The sequence below is a fragment of the Vanacampus margaritifer genome, chromosome 11 (genome assembly GCF_051991255.1).
Source record: "Vanacampus margaritifer isolate UIUO_Vmar chromosome 11, RoL_Vmar_1.0, whole genome shotgun sequence".
Taxonomy (NCBI): Eukaryota; Metazoa; Chordata; class Actinopteri; order Syngnathiformes; family Syngnathidae; genus Vanacampus; species Vanacampus margaritifer.
This window is the reverse complement of record NC_135442.1, coordinates 568,290-591,375: the sequence shown is the minus strand read 5'-3', so window position 1 is coordinate 591,375 and position 23,086 is coordinate 568,290. Positions and strand designations below refer to the sequence as shown.

Sequence of the window (23,086 nt, the reverse complement as noted above, 5' to 3'; positions counted from 1 at the left end):
TGAAAACACAGTCGCGACTGTGGCAAGGAGCACAAAACAAGACCGAGAACTGTAAGCGGGACCACAACCTGGAGCCGTGAGCTGGAACATGAACACAACTGTGCCATGAACCAGGACAAGGAGCAGGTCAAGATGGAGAAATAGGGCTCACCAACTGGACCAGATGGTGAGCAGGGACCAGGAGCATAACAAGGTCAAGAACTAGTTGCGGGACCAGGACGAGTGCCAGGATCGGGAGCAGAGGACGTGCAAGGGCACCAACAAGAACCACAACAAGAACAAATGAGCGGCAACAAGACCGGAGCCGGGACTTAGACCAGGACAAGGATCAAGGACAACTTTCTGCTTGTCTTCATCTTCATCCTCTTAACTTTTCTTTGATTTCCCATCAGCCTCCCCAGTGTGTGCGTGTGTGCGTGTGTGCGTGCGTGCGTGCGTGTGTGTGTGTGCGCGCGTGTGCGTGCGTGTGTGCGTGCGTGTGTGCGCGCGTGCGTGCGTGCGTCCTGGCGGAGCTGAGCTGTCGGTGTTGCGCTGAACGTGCCAAGAAGAAGAAAAAGAAGCAGCTTGTGTCAGAAATGAAGCGCAAAGTCCACATGACCTTCCCGCCTCTGGGACCAACACAGCAAATCAGCAACACACACACAGAAAAGAAAGTCACATGACCTCCGCCATCTTCGTGCCATCTTCTTCATTTACATTGAAGCTAAATGTAAACCTTCCGGAACAGTCTGCGCAATATTCTTTTCCCTCGTATGTAAGACCATCCTGCGTGTTGTTTTGGGTGCGCGGGGGTCACCTGGACCGACCGAGGGCCGTTTTTGACTTTTAGTTAGCAAGCGGCGAGCGCGCCCACTTTTCTTTGGTGGAGGTTTTCGTCTCCCGCTCTCGTCATTAGCTACACTTGCACATTGCCTTCGTCCTCTTGGGCCCCCTGCGCTTCCTCACCTCTGTTTGGGGGCCCTGGGTGGGGGCGGGGGGCGAGGTGGGGGGGGGGGGGTCTCTCGACTATACACACTGAACGCACAATACACAACGGTATTGACACAGGCTGTTCTTCACTTGCGACAGGCCTCACTTCCTTATGATGACAATTAGTGGCTGTTAGGGGGCTGTGTCTGTTGGGGGGGGGGGGGCGAGGGGGGCAGCTGGTGTAGAAGGACACAATTAACAAACAGGAGAAAAATATTTGCTAATGAGGATGCGCAAACTCCTGAGACCTGATCAGGTGTACTGAGGGAGGGAGGGGGGGGGGGGCACATATGTGAGGTCACCTGACACATGCCAACATCAAGCTGAAAAGTCTTTGACGTGCTGCATTGCTAACGACAGCTGTTCCTAATATTTGGTCAAATCAACAAAAGTACACGCACACACTCGGTGACGGCACGCCGGCCGCACAAGCGCTCCTTTGTTGTTTTGTGTGTGGCAGCTGGACGTGCTGACTGGCACCACTTTTGTGTGTGTGTCGATGATGCAACTTGAATGACATCACACAACAATCGGGCCGCTCGGGTGACTCCGTCAGGACGGGATCCACATCACGTACGCCAACGCCGGTTGCTGCCCTTCACAGGTGGCAAGTCCAAGTCCGGAAAGTCGAAACCCTGCCACGGTTTGCCTTCAGCCCCAGCTGCTAGCCGGCTAGCCAGCTAGCCGGCTAGCCAGCTAGCCAACTCAACTTGCTAGCATCCCCGGGTGCCCGGTTACCCGCTAGGTAGGGGCTGAAGCCAAACTGTGGCAGGGTTTTGACTTTCCGCTCCTGGATTTGCCACCCCTGTTGCCCTTCGGACTTTTCTGTTGTCATTTTTGTTTGACGGCAACAAAAACTAAAATGTTGCCAAATGTAGCGTCCTGCTTCTGCTGCAGTTTTGAATTTGGCAGGAATCTGAAAAACATCACACACGTTTCAGCGGTGCCTTGAGATACGAGTCGCCCAACTTGGGAGCTATTTCAGATGGATTTGTTTTTTGCTTTGACGTGAGAGCAAACATTTGAGACACGATTCAAGTGGCAGCTGCCTAGCTTGATGCTAACAAACAATGCAAAATGTCGGGCCAACCGACCTAACATCGAAGCTGGCGTAGTGAAGCAACAAAACACAAACAGTGCAACAAAGTAACAAACACGTATTTGAACTCATGAAAACGCACACAAAGATGCAAACGCACACTTAAGGTGCTAATTTGTGCGTAAATGTCAGCGCGAGGCGAGTCGCTAAACGAAGCGCTGGGAGCGTCGCGGCCTCGTTAAAGGACGCGGTGACGAGAGCGCGGTGCGAGCGCGTGTGTCCTCCTGAGGGAAATTAGTCATCATGATGTCAGGCCACGCCCACTCCCATCAGGCCTCACCGCCGATAATTGCTCGGAGAGCGCGTAAGTCGCCCGAGTGCTGCGGACATTTTGTCGGCACGCCCGCATGGGGACACAAACAGATGCTAATAGATGCTAACATGCTAGCTCATGAGACAGCTTGTGTGTGTGCGTGTCATTTGCACACTGACGCATTGACGCCAGCGTAGAATGGACGCATTCACACGCACACACGCGCGCAGCGCACAATGCGCATGTTTGTGTGGAGAAAAAAGATGTCAGGCAACATTGAGACAGTCTGTGTTGTGTCCCGAAACACAAGAAGACGTAGTTTGCGGCGAGGGGACAACGAGGGGCCGCGGCACGACCACGCCGCGCTTCAAGCTAAATCCAGTCATTCGTGACAACAATATTGACTCCAATTATTGTATTTTAGTTTGAATCCAATTTTAGTCAATGAAATAAAGAGCAATTTTAGTCGACTAAATGGACAATTGAGTTGATATTTTGCTTCAGCAAACATTTCAACTTGTCTACAGAAAATGATAACACACACGTTGGTAACTTTAGTTTAACACGCAAGACGACAACGTCTTTGTTAAATGTTCCGATGAAACATGTTGAACTGACATGAATATAATTTAGTTTTCACCTAAATAAGCAAACTTGACATGACAGTTGGGGTTCCTTTAAAAAAACAAAAACAAGTCTACAATACATAAAATAAGTATTTTCAACTTCCAATTCCAGTTTGAGAGGATGTCAGTTTTTGCACCTGTTAAAATTGGTCAGTCATTAAAATTAAAATAAAAACTACTGCGTTAGCATATCTTAGAGACAGTCTTAGAAACTGTCCCTTTAAACGTCCTCTGCCTGTGCGTGAGGTTCTGATTGACCAATAAGAGCGCCTGGCTTGCGATGACGTCACGTGACCTGGTGCAGCCAATTAGGTGCGTCTATCAGTGGGCGGGAAAAGGAATGAGGAAGTGCAGTGGCGTCTCGTCAGAGAAACGTCCGCAGGTCGGTTTTTTTTCTTGACTTGTTTTTGTCAATTTCCCACGCTTGGTTGCTTGATGAAGCTTGCAGACGCATCCTAAATTTGTGACCAACGACTTTGTTTGCAAGGAGTCAAAAAGTGGAATTTGTGAGTGCCACATTTGTTTGGTCTTTGCCATTCATTTTGTTGATGCCTCGTTTGATATGCGATGTTGTGCAAAGTGCTTTCATTAGTGTAGGAAAAAAAGCTCCACAGTTCATGCAATGATTTCCCCGTTTGAATGACGTATTTATTGCTTGAATATGCGCACAGCGGGGATTATAGTTTGGGAATTTTCATTTGAGTTTGGTTTTTTAAATTTAAGTTAGTTTAATGAGTTTTTAGGGTGGTTCTGTTTTTATTAGTTTTAGTTATTTAAAAAAAAAAGCTTAGTTTTATTTAGTTTCAGTATTAGTTTTTTTCCCATTTTTTCAATGTGTATTACTTGTGGCAGAAGCGGCAAATCCAGATCCAGAGAGTAAAAACCCTGCCACGGTTTGGCTTTAGCTATTGATGCTAGCTAGCTACCTTCCTAGCAGGTAAATGAGCAGCTAGCTAGCTAGCTAGCTAGGGATGGGGCCCGTCAAGGTGAATGAACCTGGACTTAAAACTGTGACGGGGTTTTGACTTTCTGGACCTGGATTTGCCACCTCCGCTTGTACGGGAACATCATGAGAACAGTAACTCATTTCTTTCCTAGCGTTGCATTTGGTTGTGGCCTCATCTGAAGGCGCTTTTGTGATGACATCACTTCTGTCTGACACATTTTCAAACGTCGTCATTCCGGTGAAATTCAATAGATTTCAAATCATCCCCAAAGGTGCATTAAAGACTCAAACAAAGGACATTTTTGCTATTATTATAGTTGTTTTTTGTAAACATCAAATGTATCTTCAGTTAGTTTAGTTTTTTTTTTTTTTTAAAGCATTTTCGTTTGAATTTTAGTTCAACAAAAAGTTTTTTTTGAATTTGAGATTTATTTTTTTTAGTTTGAACAGTTGCTAAAATAACCCTGCCGTACAGTTTCTATATGCTGGTGTTTGTCTATGATGTCATTGTTTCGATATTGACATGAGACGGTTTACATCACGTCTACGAATGTTGTGCCTGTTTGATGCTATTGCCATAAGTTGAGTTGTTAAAATGGCGTTGGACTCACTGCAGTTCTGGTCCTGTTCTCCAGGCCAGCTTTTGGATTTTGACGGCCTGCAGCCGAAAGATCCCATTGGATTGTGAGAGCGATGGCATCTGCCGGGCGCTAGGGGGCGCCGTCCAGCCCAGGCAAAACCTTTCCTCCCACTGCCACCCGCTCCACACAAACATGACCCGCACCGCCGCCCGTGTGGCCCTCTTCCGTCCTCGTTGCACTTTTGGACCACATCAGCAGTGGAAAGTGGATTACCCACAATTCATTGCACCAAAAAGTAGCAGGAAAAATGGCGATATCCCGGATATACTCACAAATGTCTGAACTGATTTGACGGGATTTGTCTTTGTTGGCATCCCGACGTTAGCTCAGCATGCTAGTCTTTAGTCCTTCCATCATCCGCTTGCGGTCTCGTATGGATTGTGGTCATCGTTGCTGTTTAAAGCCTTCTCGCCGTGGTCCAGGTGGACTGGCTCTCCTAATCTGTCTCCTGATTAAACATGGCGGCGGCGCGCGGCGGCGGTGACGGCAAATCTCAGCATTAGCATGCGTCGCGGGCCGAGGCTAAGCGCTGGCGTGTCGCACAGTGTGAGCGCGACAAGACTCCCCGGAACGACGACAGCGGCCCGGTAAACACGCGTCCTGTTTGCCCCGCGGGGGGCGCCGGCGCTTGAGACAGGACGGCGACGCCCGAGTCACCTTGGCGCCTTTGTTTTTAGCGGGACTACAAATGAGGTTTTGAATTTTGGCCAGTTGTTATCGTTCCAAAGTTTGATCCTGATGTGGATCAAGATCCAAAATGTTTTTGGGGAAGGAGCAGAAAGAAGCCAAAACTCATCCTCGATTGTCCCTTCAGTCCAAATCACGACTTTCTCTCACGAGCCTATCGATATAAAAATATATAAATCTTATATTTGTATTAGAGCTGTCCAAATTAATTGATTAATCAGCAAGTAATCGATCAAATTAATTACTATTATTATTACAAAAACTATTTGGATAATTGGAGCCATTTTGTAATTGATCCAAATCCTCCGATTTCAGCATTTCAACAGTAATTGTTGACTGATTTCTGTCATCTTTCATGAAAGAATCTTCTGTTTAATCAAAAATAAGACATTTGCAAACATCTGTTTTTACTTTGGAAAACTTTGACCAAACTGGGAACATAGAACATCAATCTACCTTTTTTTTTTTCTTTTTTTATCACTATGCAATTACATTTGAAGTAAATAAACAAATAGCTAGCTAGCATGTTGCTTTTACAGCCGGCTAAAGCTGTGACCACTCCGACGACGGCGCAGGCCTCCCTCTCTCAGGACCGCCGGCCTACGTTGCCAAAATCAAACACCAATATTTGATGGATTGATTATTGATATTGTTGCAATTTGAGTGTGTTTTTGCGTGTGCGTGTTAATTTAATAGGCCGCTCACGTGCGCGCTCACGTGCGGGCGGCGGTCCAGGAAGCCGAAACGCTGGGGCAGATTTTGACACATGCTAATGTATGCTAATAAGGAGACACCTGCACACACGTGCGCACCTGATGACATCACAGCAAAAGCGCACTTGCTCGCTCGTCTTCTTTTTCTTCTGCTCGGCCTCAAATGTTGACCCGCCCTCGAGTTCCCGGAGGACGCACATGCGCGCACACACACACGTGCAATGTCCTTGGCTTGACGTGTTGACTTTATGCTGGTCAGCAGAAAGTTCAACGAACAAGTGTTGTGTGTGTGTGTGTGTGTGTGTGTGTGTGTGTGTGTGTGTGTGTGCGTGTGTGTGTGTGTGCGTGTGTGTGTGTGTGCGTGTGTGTGTGTGCGCGTGCACGTGCGGAGGGGGGCGCTCAGAGACACACACTGAAGTCTTGTGGCGTCCGTCCAGACCTGACGCGCGCGCACACACTTCAACGCACACACATACACATTTAGACCTTTGCCCTTGACGTGTGTGTGTGTGTGTGTGTGAGCAGATGGATGGGTCAGATGTGTGTGTGTGTGTTTGTGTGCGTGTTTGTGTGCTTCCCAAAAAAACGAAGAAAAAAACCCTTGACTTTATTGCTACTTCACACACACACGATGGAAATCTATCTGTCCGTGCGTGTGTGCGCGTGCGCGCGTGTGTGCGTGTCAATCCGATGACGTCACAATGTGTGATGTCATCACGACGCGCGTGTGAGACATTTGACCTTTGAACTTGGTCTGGGTGAGTGGGCCGGCCGTCGTCGTCACGGTAACGACAAACTTGTGAGCTGGCGCAAGTGAGCGTTGCCGTGGCGACACTTTGAAATAAATGAATAAATAAAATAAATAAATGATAATAATAATAATAAGTATGCGTTTTGAGTGCATGCAAATTTTCATGAGATTTTCATTGAGTTTGTTGACATTTTGATTTATGCAACATTCTTTTTTCTCATTTGATATGTTGGAATTTGGAATCCTTTTATATTTGAATATTTTCTTTTGACTTTATTTCATTTCCTGATTTTCATTCTTTTCTTAAATAAAAAAAATGTATTGCAGTTTTATGTGTTTGATTTCGTTATTTCTTTCAGCTTTCACTTTTACAAGATACATTTGATGTTGCTCATTTAAACGAATGAAATAGTTTGTACTTTTTGAAGACAATCTTTCATTTTGAATATTTTTCGTAGCATTTTGTTTTTAAATGGCTCTTTTTTTAAATCTACTTTTTAAGTGTAGCGGTTGAAGATTTTTCTTTGTGAGGACGTCAAATATCCTTTTTTCCGGAAATCGCAAATCTCATGTGAATGTGTTTGAGGAAAAATGTTTTTGCTGCCAAGAATGAAGATTGACTTGTTTCATGATCAACCATTTTGAAAATGCTTTATATTCATAATCATCATTGTATTGAAATAGGAAAAGAATTCAAATTGATATGCAAAATGTATGGATGTTAATTCAAATGCTACCATTATTTATTTATTTTTTAATATAAAAAGAGGATTTATCAAATCTATCAAGTGAGTGAATAATAACAAATGCTTTAAACAAAAAAAAAAATCTTTAGTCACTTCTCTTGAAAGGAATATGAAGTTTATTCTCTCGCTCTTTCTCTCTTTATTTTTATATATATATATATATATTAGGTGTGTGTTTCTGTGCGCACGCGTGATGAGGCAAGAGGAATTTGTGTGTGTGTTTGTCTAGAGGCCGTGCAAGGTTCAAAGGTCACTGGGAGAGCCCGAGCTTATTACAGTAGCCGCGTGCTTTATTTTTCCCGCCAAACAAATTAGGAATTTTAATCCAACAATGTAAATCACTTGAAAGGAATTTGACTTTGAAATTCATTTTGAAACCTTTTTGCCGTCTCCTGGAATGAAAACACTTTTGAAAACAGTTTTTGCGGTTCTTGAAAAATACAACTTGCAACATTTTCACAAAACTTTTTTTTTAAATTTAATAAGAAATAAAAATCCCCAAAATAGACAACCCTGGGAAATTTGGGGAGAATAGAACTGTTTATTTTCATTACTATTATTATTATTATTATTATTATTAGTTATTCTTATGAGATGACTTTGTTGAAATGAAAGTATGGATGTTGATATATTTGACTTTGAGTTGAACAACAACGGATCGTTCCTATTGGCCAAGAAGTTTGCAACTCGTTCATTTGCATACAAATTTCATTCACACATGTCCTTTTTTTCTTTTCTTTTTTTTTAACATTCAGATTAAATCGAAGACAGGAAAAATAGGGGGAATGTTTTGTGTCATTTTTTATTTCAATTCTTTTGACACTCCTAATTACAAAGAAGCAACGCTGATCAAGAAAACACGGTCCTTGTGCTGCACCCGTGTGTGTGTGCGTGTGTGTGTCTTTGCTACATTGTGGGGTCCATGCATGCGTCTTTTTCCAGGTTTAACTACCGTTGTGGGGACATTTTGGGTGGTCCCCACAAGTTCGGACCTCTTTTTGAAGGTCAAGACTTTGTTTTAGAATTAGGTTTGAATTGGGTTATGGTTGAGCTGAGGGTAAGGAATGGGGGCGGGCAATCATTTTGGATGGTTAGGGTTCGAGGAAGGAGTTAGGAAATGCATCATGTCAATGAGACGTCCCCACCATGATACAAAGACAAGTGTGTGTGTGAGGGTGAGAGAAATGTGTGAGTGTGCGTGAAAGCAGGAGATGAGTTAAAGTGCAAAGAGCGCCAGCGGACCCCCGCGACGCCGCAACAATGAGAGCAGCCGGCAGTAGAAAGCGACACCCTCTTAGGGGGCACTTAAGATGGATGGGTTGAGGGGGGGGCGTCCCCCCCCCCCCCCGAAACCAAAAAGGTGGGCGAGTGGACCAAGTAGCAAGGTAGCTAATCCGGCACAAAACAGCTTTATGCAGATGAACGCAGGACAACATGGAGCATCTGACTTTGATGAAGCCCCGCCCCCCTGGTCCTTATTTGCCATCATCTGGCCTAATTGCGTCCAGCGCCTCCTTTGTGCGCCTCACGCTACCGGCGGCCGCTCCTTTCACACGACTAATCCTCACAAAGTGCTCGCCGGGTTTCCCATCAGGACCCCATCAGGACCAGCGCTCACTTTTTCTGTCCCGTTTCAACGTATTGTCATCTGGAGAAAGAGCAAAGAATCAAAAGGCCTCATTACAACACTTTGATCTTTTCGTGCTGGGGGGAGGCGAGGGGAGGGGTGGGGGACGTCAACGGGAGACGGCCCGGGGTCTCCAAGTTGCAGCAGACCAAAGACGAGGACCGCTTGTTGATTAGCTGGTCCAAAAGTTGCACCTCCACAGTTAGCGTCTTTGTTAGCGTCAACGAGTGTTAGCGGTCCTGTCAACATGATGTCGTCACAGCAGCACAAAATTCATTCCTTAATCTCATGTCTTCATTTGTTGATTGTTATCGTTTTGCAAAACCTCATCAGGCAGGAGTGTCGGCCAACTTGCGGGTGTCACTTGGGGAACCTGGGAGGCGGGGCCAGCTGGCCCAACCTGGGCAGTCTGCAGGCGCCGCACGGGCACAAGGGCAACCCCGAGAAGCCCCACTGCGCAGGGGGAATCGGGGCCTCCGGGAGGCCGGGGGACAGCAGGGGACACTTGAGGGCTGACGAGGGGGGCGAGGTGGCCGAGGCCGGGAACGGCTCCCGGGTGAGGAGGAGCCGCCCGGGACTTGAGATGAGGGGCCATCCCCCTGTCAGCAGCAGCCTGGGACCGGGCCCCGCCCCCGCGCTGAGCTCGCCCAGCAGTCGCCGCATCTCTTGCAGGGACGAGCCCAGCAGCAGGATGTAGTTCCGCGCTAGCACCAGCGTGGAGATCTTGGAGAGCCGGCGTCCAGGAGGGGCGCCCGCAGAGTGGGGGGTTACCGAGGCGGGGGCGGAGGAGGCGTAGGGGACCATGACTTCCCTCAGGGCGTCCATGGCCACGTTGAGGTCCTGCATCCTCTTCCTCTCGCGGCTGTTGATCTTCCTCCTCAGCTCCTGCTGCTCCTCGGCACTCAGCTCCCGGCCCGCCTTGGAGGACCCTCCCCTGGCGGGCCCGCCCGGTGCTGGCGGCAGGTGGAGGTGGGAGGCAAAGGCGGATGGGCAGGTGGTCACGTCCTGTCCACAGTGGGGCTCCTGGGGGCCTCTGAGCATCGGGTTGCTCAAAACGTTCATCTTCAAGTTGAGTCCCGCAGAAACGAGAAATGTTTTACGCGACGACGACGACCACTCAAACGCTTCACCTTCGTGCTCGGCGGTGGAAACTCTGAAAGTGATGCCTCACATGCTGGAAAGTGAGCTAAATGAGCAGGCCCCCACCCCTCCTGACCAGCCCCCACATCACCACCACCCCCACCTTGGGGCAGCTCCTATCCAACAAGCTCAACAGCACCGCCGGGATGGCAGGAAATCCGTCAGGACCGGAGTCTTTGCATGAGCTTTGGGTGCAAAAATAGGCACACACTAGTTGGCAACTAGCCGAGGTGAACGTTTCTGCGTTTGGCCAAATATTGCGTTTCTGCCCCCCAACAACAGGGATGGTTTTCTCTCCCAAGGCTGACCAATATGTGGGCGGATGAGAACATCTTTTATAGATATATTTACAAACATCAAATCAAATGCTTGCTTTGGATAGCAACACCCCGCCTGGCCTGGTGTAGCACCAGCCCTGCCCACCACCCCCCCCACCTTCAAAAGTCACAACGAGAACATTGACACAAGCCATCACTGAAGCAGCCCCCCTCCCCCCGCCATCCCCCTGGAAACATGGACTCCCCGCTGTGCGAGCGTCCCTCGCGAGGACAAACACAAGGCGGCTTGTTTGCAACAGAAGGACGAGCGCAGGAAGTCCGTGCAGAAAACGGACCAGAGGAAGGGACGCCACCTGTGGGCCGGCACTCATGCGTCCCCGTGTGTGTGTTGACAACAAATATAAAGAAGGCAGGATGCTAACATGGGATCCGGCGGACGCAAAAAGGGGACACCTGCTTGGCGGAGGTCATGTGCCCCAAATAAAGAAGCTGGTGTCCCTCATGGGCGGGATGGGCGCCCGCCACCATATCCGCCGTGCAGTTTCCAGGCTCCTGCTGCAGGAAGAGCGGGGTCTTTGTGGTGTTGCGGGGGCGGGGGAGGAGGGCGTCATCATCATCCATTTGGACCAACGGCACGTGTGCACCTGCACACTAAAAGACTCGCCTGTGCCATCTTTTCCTGTCGTCACGGTGGCAAGAAAAGACCGGGATCAATCCATCCTTGGTCACCATGACGACGCAGCAGCACAATTCTTACTTCTGTTAAACACACGCACACGCACACACACACACACACACTTTCTCTCTCGCAAAACAAGTCCTCAAAAGGTTGGATGTTGTCCTTAAGAGGTCACACGAAGAACACCTGAAGTTGTGTCCCAAAACCGGCACTTGTTGTGAAGTTGCCTGGTGGTCGGTGGGAATGTTCCAGATCAAAGAAGACCATGACAGGTTTGATGGTTTGGAGTTTGGAGAGGGTCCAGCGGTGTGCTAAAGACCACGTTTTTCCACATCAAGACTTGCCCCGGGACTAGAACACACCAAGACCAAGAGAAGACCGCCGCTTTTGGGAGTTGAGTCAAAACCGTGACAAGACCAAGACCATTTTTTAATGGCCGTAATAATCGGTAAGCCCCCATATGTTGGGACAGCCAAAAATCCGGAGACGAGGACTACAGTCTTGAAACACTTCCCATCTGTACTTGGGCCCACTTGAACTTGGATCACAACCACAACCGAACTTGGATCACAACCACAACCGAACTTGGATCACAACCACAACCGAACTTGGATCACAACCAGAACCCTCTGACACAAAAGTGTCCTGTTGTACAAAGTCACCTGCCAACTCGCATGCCAATTAATATCGGGTCCACGCTGATGCCATTGGATTTTTTTTTACAAAGATTTGATGTATCGATTTTCATTTTTATTCCATTTTGTGTAACTAGACATGAAGGGCACATGACACCGGATTTTTACCAAGAATTTCCTGACACCTGCTGGTGTATGTTCACAAGTACTTTATGAATCCTGTGATTTGTCGTCCAGTGGCCAAGAGACAAACCTGGTGCACGTCCGTCCAATCTTTAAGCAAAACGCGCTCAAGTGCTGAATGGGTTCCAATTTTGATGAGGGATGTTCAAGACCACTTTTTTCAGGCCGATACCAGAACGAGCATTCACGCCGAGTACACACTGATATGAGAAGCGACGTAGGTGGGCTTGAAAAATGGCATTTGATAAGAAATTGTGAACAACCTTTCTTGATCCAACATTTGTTGGTGATGTCGTCACGTCGTCACGTCGCCATGATGTCGTGCCAACCACTGCAGAAAAGGATTCATTTCAGATTCAGCTTTCACCGACTCGCAGTGTCGTCCTCATTCCAATACTGACGTACACAAACTTTCAAAACAGACTAAGCGTAAGACGTAAGTGAGTCTTCGTCCACCAGCGATTTTTCCCGCTTGGCCTAAAGGGGGCGCTGTTTGTTTAGTTTCAAAAGCAGCATTTCAAGTGCTTTTGCTGGACCGAGCCAGACCCCGAGTGACTAACTTGGAGTGGCCTGCATTTTCCCGCTTGTTGGGCCTGAATTCTGGACGTCTTGGCCACCATTTTGTGCAAAACGGATGCTAAGCATTTTTAGAGCAAGCGTGACTTTCTTTCTCTCTGCTGCTAATAAACACTTTCTGGCACAAAGACGTCGACATGTGATTGCAGTTCATTTGAGCTCTTCATCAAAAATGTGTCTCCTTATTTAGTCTTTATGTTTAGAGAATATGACAGATGATCAAATCCATTTCTTTAGCACTCTTCGTTGACTTTATGTTTTCATAATTGTTCAGATATACTGATTGTGATTTAGTAAGTTACTATAGTTTTTGATCATATATAACATAACTATTGACGTTGGATATTGGAATGTTCGGCCCTACTTGGGGGGGGGGGGGGGGGCGCTTGCTTTGACAGGACTGCATTGACGTTTGAGAGTGACTGCTCCTGTTCTCAGTAGGATCTCTGAGGCGGCGGTACCGGCTAAATTTAGCAAAGATGAGCTCGCTTCATTTTGCCAACTTGTCAACACAAATCTTTTTGTCTAATATTTGATGTATTTGTATAGAAACTTTTATGGTTGTGGTTTTTGGTTCAATTTTGGCAAAATGGATTTCTGTCAACAATATTTTGTAAACCATGACTTCCTGTAAGCCGAGACATAAGCAGCAACTTGTTTATGGCTGGAGATAAAAAGACACTGTTTTGACCGTGGATCCGTTTTGAAATCGGTAAATGGACTTTTTTGAAAAGAGCGTTTTTGAACTACAGCAAAGCGCTTTCCAAAGCCTGACATTCAGCCGTTGATTCGCACGCCGGCGGTCGGCTGCTGCCGGGTCCACCGGGAGCAAATCAGGGTTCAGCTCAAGGGTACTTGGAACACACAACCGGACGGATGCGAGACCAGTCAGACCAGCACGCAGACACAAATAAAGAAACACTGCAATCCAATTATTAGGACTCCTTTTTTTTCCCGCCACTGCCTCGGCTCAGCGGGTTGCGCAAGAAATGCAAAATTGTGCAAATCCAACAAGGTGTTGCTTTGCGCTCGACCTGCTGCCCAAGGTCGTGCGGGTTCGGCTCTGGATCCTCCCCTGCAGTGGAAAAAGCTCCCCCGGGACCCGACCTGCAAATGGGAGGCACGCGCTGGGCTTGAAGCACTTGATTGATCCAATGACACCAAATGGCAGCCAATGACACCCGAGCTCGCCAAATGAGCCCAATCGGACCGAATGAGCCGAATTAAATGTGACCCAATTGGACCGAATCAAGTGAAAGAGCTTGATCAGACTTTGGAAACCAGTTTTCAAGGGAAATCTGGACAAGCAAACAACAAGAAATTAACTGCACTACATTCAAACTCACTTTTTTAGCTTTGAATATTTTTCTTTTTTATTCTTTTATATTTTGTGCGCGCGCGTCGTCATCCGTGCCTTAGCCAGGAACGGAAAAGCGCTAAAATCAAAGCACTTGCCAGCTTCCTCACCTGGAAAGGGGGCGGGGCTTGGGCCTGGGCCTCAACTGACCGGCGGGCAAACGGGAGGCACAGCGGAGACGTTTGGACTTTTGCCAATCGTTTGGCCGAAAACAACTGGTTGAATTGCTGGCCCGTTTTTCAGTGGACTGGGCCGATTGTTGGAAGCGCTCAAGCGCCCCCCCCCCCCCCCCCCCCCCCCCCCCGCTCGCGACGCTGCTTTTCACCAAAAGGACTGGTCGCATCATCGAGCGATAGGACTTACCGCCTTAAAGATTGAGCCACTGCTGTGTGCTGGGGAGGCCTCATGAGTAGCGATGCGAGCTTTCACCTTAGCAAGGCTTTGTTGCAATTGTAGGCTAGATTGTTGTTCTGTTCGGGTTTCAGGGATGCTTGTGTTGATGACGTCAGTTTGAAATGAGCTTCTCATTTGCTTGTGCGATTGACGATCTGGGCCAAGTTGTACATTTGCCTTTCCATATTCAATGAAATCTTCTTCCTTCATTGGAACAAACGCGAACGTTTGTCTTCCTCCAACGAATGTTGTCATGTGACCCGCCGGTCTGTGCACATCATGGGAGAAATTGCCGATTGGAGGAGCTGCAGCTTGCCTTTGCCGGCAATGCGCTACTGAGACACAACAAGTTCCGTTTTCGGGGCAAAGAAATCATTCATATTGTCCACAAAATGTTGGAATGCTGCTAAATGAATTCGAATGACTGTAAATGATTGTTTTGAATAATTGTGCATGTTGCACATTTTATAAACAAATACAATTGGATTTTATTTTTTCAGATTAAAATGAGTGTCTGGCCTGCATTTAAAAAAAAAAAAGTGAGAGTAGTGTACTATAAAATTGTGATTTGCAGTTAAAAACCACATCTTTACAGTAAGTCTTTACTACTGAAAATGTGAAATCGACTTTAGTTACTGTCAATGTCTTAACAGTTCAATATATATTTTGGCGATTGGGCCAACCGATACAAATTGTTTATTGTGATCAAGACATAATCTGTGTTAGAGGCTGAGATTTTTGGGGGAATCCTGACAAAAAGTACCACTGATTGTCACAGAAGCCATTTCTAAGTGGGCCGAAATTCTTTGTCCGCATTTGAGTGTCAAGCAAAAAGATTTTTATTGTCTTTGGTGTGACGCGACCCGGGTTTGAACCCACAACCGGCCAGTGTCAGGGTCGGCACTCTCCCACTAGGCCACGGAGCTGGCCACGCCTAGTCATCGACATTCCCATTTTTAAACACTATATTATTTATATATTGTAATCAATTATAACACTTGTAATCATTAATAAATACATTTAGAATACATGAAATTGATACGAACCAATAAAATTGGTTTGCCTGTAACCACCCGGAATGGTGAATGTCTGACCTATTTATTGATTAATCAAGCCAATATGACCTTAACCTACTAGATTGGTACTTGTTTTATTTATTTTTTTAACCAATCCATTTTTAGAATGTGACTGGCTTAACTGTTTATTTTATTTGTCATTTTTGTGAGTGCAGCTAAATTGCAACCTGGAAATCATCATCGATCGTTTTGTTTGTTTGCTCATCGTTGAAAAGGGTCTCGAATAATTTTTGAATGGTCGCCGCAGAAACGAGAAACGAATCGGAAAAAGACGGCAACATTTTAACTTGTCGTTAAATCTTAGAATTGAAATCTGAATATCCACAGATGGATTAGAATATTAATATTAATAATGAGCGCAAAATGTTGCCATCCAAACTCACAACAAGGACTTTGAATTCTTTATATTCATAAAACTCAAACAAAACAAAAAAAATACCTTTTTGTTTATTTTTTTTTCTTATACGTGCCGTGAAAATGGAAAATGATTTCAGATGATGTGTTAAGTGTGTCAAATTGGCAAAAAGATGACATTCGATCTATTTTCGTTTTCCCCCATTTTTACAACTCAAATAAGAAGACATTTAAAGAATGACATTTTTTTAAACACCCCCAAAAAAATCTTATACTCAAATGGAAACGGGGAAAAAATGCACGTCATTTTTTCGTGTCATTTCTTAAACTTTATTTGAGTGGAGTCACATGACACTTAATCGTCAATAAATATTCCTTAGAAAAATGTACAAAGGAACAGCGCACGCGCGTGCATGCGCGTGCGCTGCCCACCTATTTACAAGTGTCGCGGCGGGGAAAGGGCCGCGCACTTTGGTGCGCGTGCGCGTTCACTTGTTGGAGTCCCCCGCGTGCAGGCGCGGCACCGCGCACATGCTGCACGGGCACGGCATGCCGGCGGCGGCGACCCCCCAGTGCTGGAAGGGCGGGGGCGGGGGCCCCTTGAGGAGTCCGTGAGGGGCCCTGGCGGAGGGCGGCGGCGGCGGCGGCGGCGGAGGGGGCGGCAGCAGCGAGTGGTGCACGCCGTGCGCACCCGCCGCCAGATGCGCGTGCGTCAAAGAGGCGTGGTGGGCCGCGCCCGCCCCCCCGCCGCCGCCGCCGCCGCCGCCGCCGTAAACGTCAGCCAGCAGCCGCTTCATCTCGTCCAGCGACGAGCTGAGCATGAGGATGTAATTCCTGGCCAGCAGCAAGGTGGCGATCTTGGAGAGTTTTCGCACCGAGGGTCCGTGCGCGTAGGGCATGACCTCGCGCAGGCCGTCCATGGCCACGTTCAGGTCGTGCATGCGCTTGCGCTCGCGGCTGTTGATCTTCAGCCGGATGGACTGCAGCTCGTGCTCCGACAGCAACTTGCGCTCGGCCTTCTTGCAGGCGGCCAAGCGCGCCGCCGCCGAAAGCGCGTCCCCGCCGTCGTCATCGTCGTCGTCGTCGTCGTCGTCCGGGTAGCGGCGCAGATGGTGGCGGGGGGGCGGCGGCGGCCCCCCCGTGGGCGAGTCGCCCTGCGTGGACGACACGGCGCCCGGGAAGCCGTGCGCGTGCGCGTGCGCGGAGCGGCGCGGCGCGGCCAGGAAGGCGGCGGCGACCGCTTCCGGCGACGACACGCGGCTCGCGTCCGACTCCATCGTGCGCGCGCACCTGCACCTGCGAGAGAGACGACATCGCGTCACAACAATTCACGAAATTCACAAAACTCCACCAAAACGTCGTTGAAATGTGGCGGACGTCAAAACCCGGCAGCGCTTTGGACATAAAATGGCGGAAGAAATGTCAAGCGCGCGAAGCCAACATGGAAATCATATTGGATTTCCCGCTTCCTTTTTCTTATCATTTGACCGTTCAGCAATTTCACATTTTGAAACCATTTTCTCTCATTTCGTCAATCAAGTCAGCAAACAAATTCACAATGCACATTTGCCCATTTACGTAACAAGATGACAAGACTTTTTATTTGGCTAGAAAGTCCAAAATCAACAAATACACTAAATGTTGATTCCCTTCCCATTAAATGAAAATTTAAGAAAAAAGCCAATCCATCATCATATTCTTGAAATGAGATTTCCTTCACAACAAGGTTTCAATTGGCGCGCATATAGTTTATTATATATATATATTTATATATATTTACTACACGTTTCCTTTGTATTTGTGGCCGAAAAGACCAGAAAGTCACCACAAGCTATTAACGGAAAGACGGTGTGCACGATTGCACGTTACGAAAAGGCGACGAGGACGTTTGAATACAAGAAAAAGGACGCTTTCGATGTCGTGTCACGTCTGGCGTCATGTGGTCAAAATGGAATTGACACGTTTGCTTGTAAATCAATCAAATTGCAAGTCAAGTTGTTGTTGTTTTCACGCGCCTTTAAAGGTGCGAGAAAGCAAGAAAGAAAGGAAAAGGAAAGTTTCCCAAAGCGCGCGTCCGCATCGTCAAATTGTTGAAACTTACCGTCACTTGCTGGCTGCCGAACTTGAAAGTTGCCCAAAAGGTCAAAAGGTTGACTTGGAATCGGCGTGACGTGGTCAACGTTGGACGTGCGCCGCACGTGGACGTCCTTCCAAGTGCACGCCAGCTGCACAGTGACGCGCCTGCCGGGGCTTGGAGACTTTTATATGGAGGGGGGGCCGGGGGGGGGGGCACCGGGAAAACAACAGTCACTCTGTGTGCGTGCGTGTGTGCGTTTTCAAGCTAGCAATCAACTGCCTTGAGGGAGGGGCCGCAAATTGTTAAGTGAAATTGCACACACACACTCGCACACACTCGCACACACTCGCACACACTCGCACCCTGGCTTTGAAGCCTGCAGGTGCGTCAATAAATCCATTTCAAATGTTTGTAAATGACGACTTGCTCATAAACTAAGCCCCTCCCACCATCTGTTTGTTTGCATGCATGCAAGATGATGGCGATGCTAATAATGATGAGGAGAAGAAAGAAAGAAAGAAAGATGGAGGGTGGAGGAGGACGAGCCGCCAACGCCGCGGCCGACGGCGAACGGGTCGCCAACCAAATTGTCCGGCAGGACATCCGGGAATTTCCTGATGGGGGAAAAAACCCTTACAGGCAAAGTTAAAGATGACGATGATGAAGATGGTGTTAGTTCAGGCCTCTTAAAGATTCGATAGCCGATGTAAGCTCCACCCATCTGCCCTTTTTTTTGCACGCTGGCCCACATGAAAGCAATTAAAGCCATCAGGTGGCGCACGGTCACCTGGACTAGGCAGAAGCGCGCCCCCTTGTGGCTGGTCAGCCAAGACAGCATAAGAGTGGAAAGCACGTTGGACAGATGAGACCTTCTTCCGCATCCATCAGAAAGCGGCTTGACAACGGACAATTGGATCAACTCTTCTGCTTGTTGTTGTGAGTAGAACCAGCATTCAAGATGATGATGATGATGATGATGATGAAGAAAATCATTTCCACCGGATTGTTGCAACTCACATATTTAAAGGGGAAGTCAAGCTTAAACATTTCTTGGCAATCGTATGTTCTACGTGACCTCACGAGTGTCAGCGGCCATTTTGTCACTTGCTGTCAACTGAAGACGTCGTGGCATGTTTGCTTGCTGCCGAGTGTGCGGACGTCCGATTCCTGCCAGCTTCTTTTTTTTTATTTGATTTCTTTTCCGTTGCTGACTTTTTGCGTTTTTAGGGAGCCGAGTGATTTGTCGTGATCTTTGTCTTGGTCCTGGTGAGAATGCCAGCAAACTCTGAGGAAGATGGCCACAATTGTGACGTATCCTGGAGATGGAAAGCAAAAAAAAAACTTTGCGTTGGACGCCTTGTGTCCTCGTGACGGCCGTCCCGCAACATTCGGGCACTTGCGAATCTTTCATTTGGACTTGGGACGGTCTTTGTGGTTTTGGTGCCGCTGATGCTCCAAATGTGGATTTGATGACTTTTGGCCTTTTTTGTTGTTGTTGAAGGCATTCGTGCCACAAAATGGCGGCCACCGTCTTTTGCTGTTTTGCTTTCAAAACAAACAAAAAGGCCTTGAATGTGAGAGCGGTTGTGTTTGAAGACGGCAGAAGCGCATTCCAAGGGCGCTTCTTGCCAATTTTCTTTGCTGACTTCCACCAACGTTCTCGTTTGTGAGATGCGAGTTCGATGACGTTGCAGCTGGTCGGATTCCAAGCGCCGACAAAACCGAATCGCTCGAGCCTTGTTGCCGTTTCGTTGCCTTCTGTTGCGGCTCCGGCCGTATTTTGTGGGCTGGCCGGCGCTCCTTAAAACGATACGCCGGCTCTTTGAGCGCTGGGGCCGGGAAGGGGGCGGGGCTTTTATGCGGCCGGCGACTATTAGGAGCTAATTAAGTGTCAGGGCTCGGACGGCTTCCCGTGCCACTGACGAGCTCTTTACACGGCCTGACAAATTGAATGGCGCCGGCCCGGCTCGGCCCATTCTTCCCTCCCGCCGCCCACCGCTGAAAAAGGGGATTTGTGCCACTGTGTGGGAGAGCCAGAGGAGATCAGGGCGGGGGGGGACTAGAGTTGGGGGGGGGGCACTTTGTTCGTCTTCGCTCCTCAGCTCAATTCAACAAGCAGAGATTTGCTTTCGCCAAATGTTACAAATGTTTCGACAAGCTGCTCTCTGATCCTGCAGGGTCACGGGGGCGAGGCGGCGGGGGTTGGGGGGGTTCGACAAAGCCGCATGGGGATGAATATATTCGCACGGCTATTCAAGGCCTGAAAGACCCCCCCCAACTAACAACGGCTAGCCTCGCTAGCTCAGGCTGGCGTGTTAGCGCGCTAATCCCGTTTCACACTTTCCTTAACAAGTTGTGGACACGCAGCGCGCACACGACGACACAAGGTCCAACGGCACACTCACACAACACACACACAAATGTGCTTTCAAAATAAAAGTTGAAGTAAATGTTGTACGTCATGTGATAATACATTTAAAGTCAAATATGTCATTTAAAAAAAGGCTGCTTTTATTTGACATTTCAAATCTCGAAAGACTCTTTTGATTAGAATTTTTTTTTGCAAATTTATATTGAGTGAATTTGATTGATTCATTCGATCGATTGATTGATTGATTCGATCCGATCGATTGATTCGATCCGATCGATTCATTCTGTCATTCGATCGATTGATTTATTCAATCATTTGATTGATTGATTTAAATTAGCATTAAAGTGCCATTTTGTTTAACAAATGATTATTTGTTGATAAACAGCAATTATGCAAAATCACACGAGAGCATTTTGAAAGCGCCGAGTTGCCGCTTCACTTCCGATCAATTTCCAAAGTAAAAGCAGATGTTTTGCAAGTTCTTCAAAAAGTTGGCCCTGAATTACAGAATTGATTAGTTGCCAATTAATTGATTCATTTGGACACTTCTGAGTACTGATTTGAAACCAGGCCAAATTTCACATCCCGACCATAACTTCAAATCCTAAATCCGTCTCACCTGGGAAAAACCGAACCCGAGGATCTCATGGAAGGGTTTCAAGCCAGATTTAGGATTTGAGATTTTGGTGAGCTTGTCAAATGAGGGTTTCAGGACAGGCTTAAGGTTTCAAACTGGCTGATTTCAAACTCATTTGCTGGGTAACGTTAGGGTTTGAAGTCCATTTGACAAACCCTGAGCCCAATTACAAACCTTAACCCTGTCTTGAATCTGTTGTCCGATATGATATCAGTTCTGATATCAGTTCTGCCTTGTGAGCTGATGAGAACTTTTTTTTTTCTTTGGCGGGCGGGTGTCTTGGGGGGGTTCATGGGGTTATTGTTGGGGGGTTGGAGGGGGTGTTTGTGAGCGTGAAAGGGGTCGGGGGGCGGTTCACATCATTGGCCCATTGAGGGCGGCCCCTCCCCTGTTGTAAAACAAGCTCCAGTGGGCCCGCCTGAACACAGGGGGCTTTGTGCCCCCCCCACACACACGAAACATACCACCCAAAGTGCTGCCCCCCCCCCCACCTTGCTCAGGAGGCGGGGCCGGCATCGCTGGCCAGCAACAGGTGGGGTTAATGAGACCGTGTGGGGTGGGGGGGGTGGGGGTCTGTAAAGGGGCGGTCCCGCCGGTTTCCGTAATACGGGGGCCTAATGGCAAGATTGATGGACGGAGACAGTGGGACAAAACCGGGAGGCGGTGATGAAATGTAGAGGGGCGGTGGCTTGGGGGGGGCGTCCTGAATGGCGTCTCGGCCGACGCCAGAGTCACACGGACGCGTTTAGCGCCTCCTGGGGGGCTAATTAGCTGGGAGGTCTCGGCGACAAGGCGGCGGAGAAAAGCGACAGGATGCGGGGTGAGCGCGGGTCAGCGATGACCACCTACCAGGACACCCATCAACCCCCCCCCCCCCCCCCTCATCAACCGTTTGCCACTGTAAAAAACAAAAAAACAAAACAGGCCATGATTTGGAGGCCTGCCATTCCTCACCTCTGTTGCCTGGCGGACTATTGACTCGAGGACCTGACTTGTCTTCTGGTGGGGGTTGAGGGGGGGGGGGGGGGGGGTCCTCCAAGTCTTGAGCACTCTGAAGTGGACACGCACACAAAACGAAAGGCGTTGGACACTTGTTGGTCCTAATTAAACGTCCACTGCTCACACTTGCTGGCTTGGTCACTTGATTAGCGACATCGCAGCTGTTCCTAATATTTTGGCCCTCTGTGGAGGTGAAGAAGGTCAGTCATTGATTCATGACGACTCACAAAAGCAACTTGTACGCTTCAGGGTTAACCAATCGAAGAAAATATCGTGAACAAATTAATAAGCATGAAATGAAATTCCAATGTTTTAAATACAAATGCTATACTGCTTTTTTTTTAATACATAATCAAATGCTAACCTTTTAACAAATGAGAAAATGTTACAAATTAAGTGATACGAATGAAAAAAATGAAATGACCCTAAAAAGCGATGCAAAACATAAATACACAAATTGCTCCAAATAAGTAAAAAAAAAATGCTATTAACCAAAGAAATGAAGTTATTCATAAATAAAAGAAAATGCTTTAATCTTGTCATGAAAAATCAATCCAAAATACAAAAACATACGCTCGTGGAAAGTATTTGTTATTATTGCCCGTTTCAAATGACATTTGAATGATTTTTGTGTGCTTGTCAATCAAATATATAATGAAGAATTCATGCTAAGGAAGTTAGCATTTACACCTGTTGGACAGAAACTGCACGTTTTTGTTCTTTTTCATTGCCTTGCAACTAAGTTTGTTTATTAACAAATGAAAAGGAAGAACTTCATTGAGTGAATGCATTCCAAATGTTAGCGTGCGCTTTAGCACGCAGGTGCTAATAAGGCGGGCTTGGCAGTGTGGCCTCCTATAATGAGGTGGGCGACTCGAGGGGGTTCCGTTGGTCCTAATGAGCGCACTGCCATTTCAGAAACACTAATTAGCTCCACTAGCATGTTGACTTTACACACGCTGAAAGCACACAAGCAAACACGAGCTGCATTTCTGTTCACGATCAATGAAAAGTCCAAATCCGACCGTCACATAACACAAGCAACAAATGACAAAGCACACGCTAATGCTAAATCACTGCTAACTCGTATCTCGCTTACCAACATTAAACGAACAAACGAAACGTAGAGCGCCAATTAAGCTAAAAAAAAAAAAATGACACCACCATGCTAACGCTAAATGCCATTACTTACAACTAAAAGCCTCATTTAGCTCACATTCACACTGATTACACAAACACTAATTAGCCATTGCTTAAAACAATAGCAAATCAG

At 47.5% G+C, this 23,086-nt stretch overlaps 2 protein-coding genes across 2 annotated transcripts; both read right to left on the bottom strand.

The window, feature by feature from the left end:
* Positions 1-8,807: 8,807 nt before the first annotated feature.
* On the bottom strand, positions 8,808-10,194 carry olig1 (oligodendrocyte transcription factor 1). The gene has a single exon (XM_077580635.1). The coding sequence runs from the start codon at positions 10,118-10,120 to the stop codon at positions 9,419-9,421; it is 702 nt and encodes a 233-aa protein (XP_077436761.1). The 5' UTR covers positions 10,121-10,194; the 3' UTR covers positions 8,808-9,418.
* Positions 10,195-16,085: 5,891 nt separating this feature from the next.
* olig2 (oligodendrocyte lineage transcription factor 2) lies at positions 16,086-17,956 on the bottom strand. Its single transcript, XM_077580447.1, has 2 exons — positions 17,831-17,956; positions 16,086-17,025 (listed from the first exon to the last, which is right to left on the bottom strand). Exon 2 carries the CDS (start codon positions 17,004-17,006, stop codon positions 16,218-16,220), a length of 789 nt encoding a protein of 262 aa, XP_077436573.1. The 5' UTR covers positions 17,007-17,025; positions 17,831-17,956; the 3' UTR covers positions 16,086-16,217.
* Between the last annotated feature and the right edge of the window lie 5,130 nt (positions 17,957-23,086).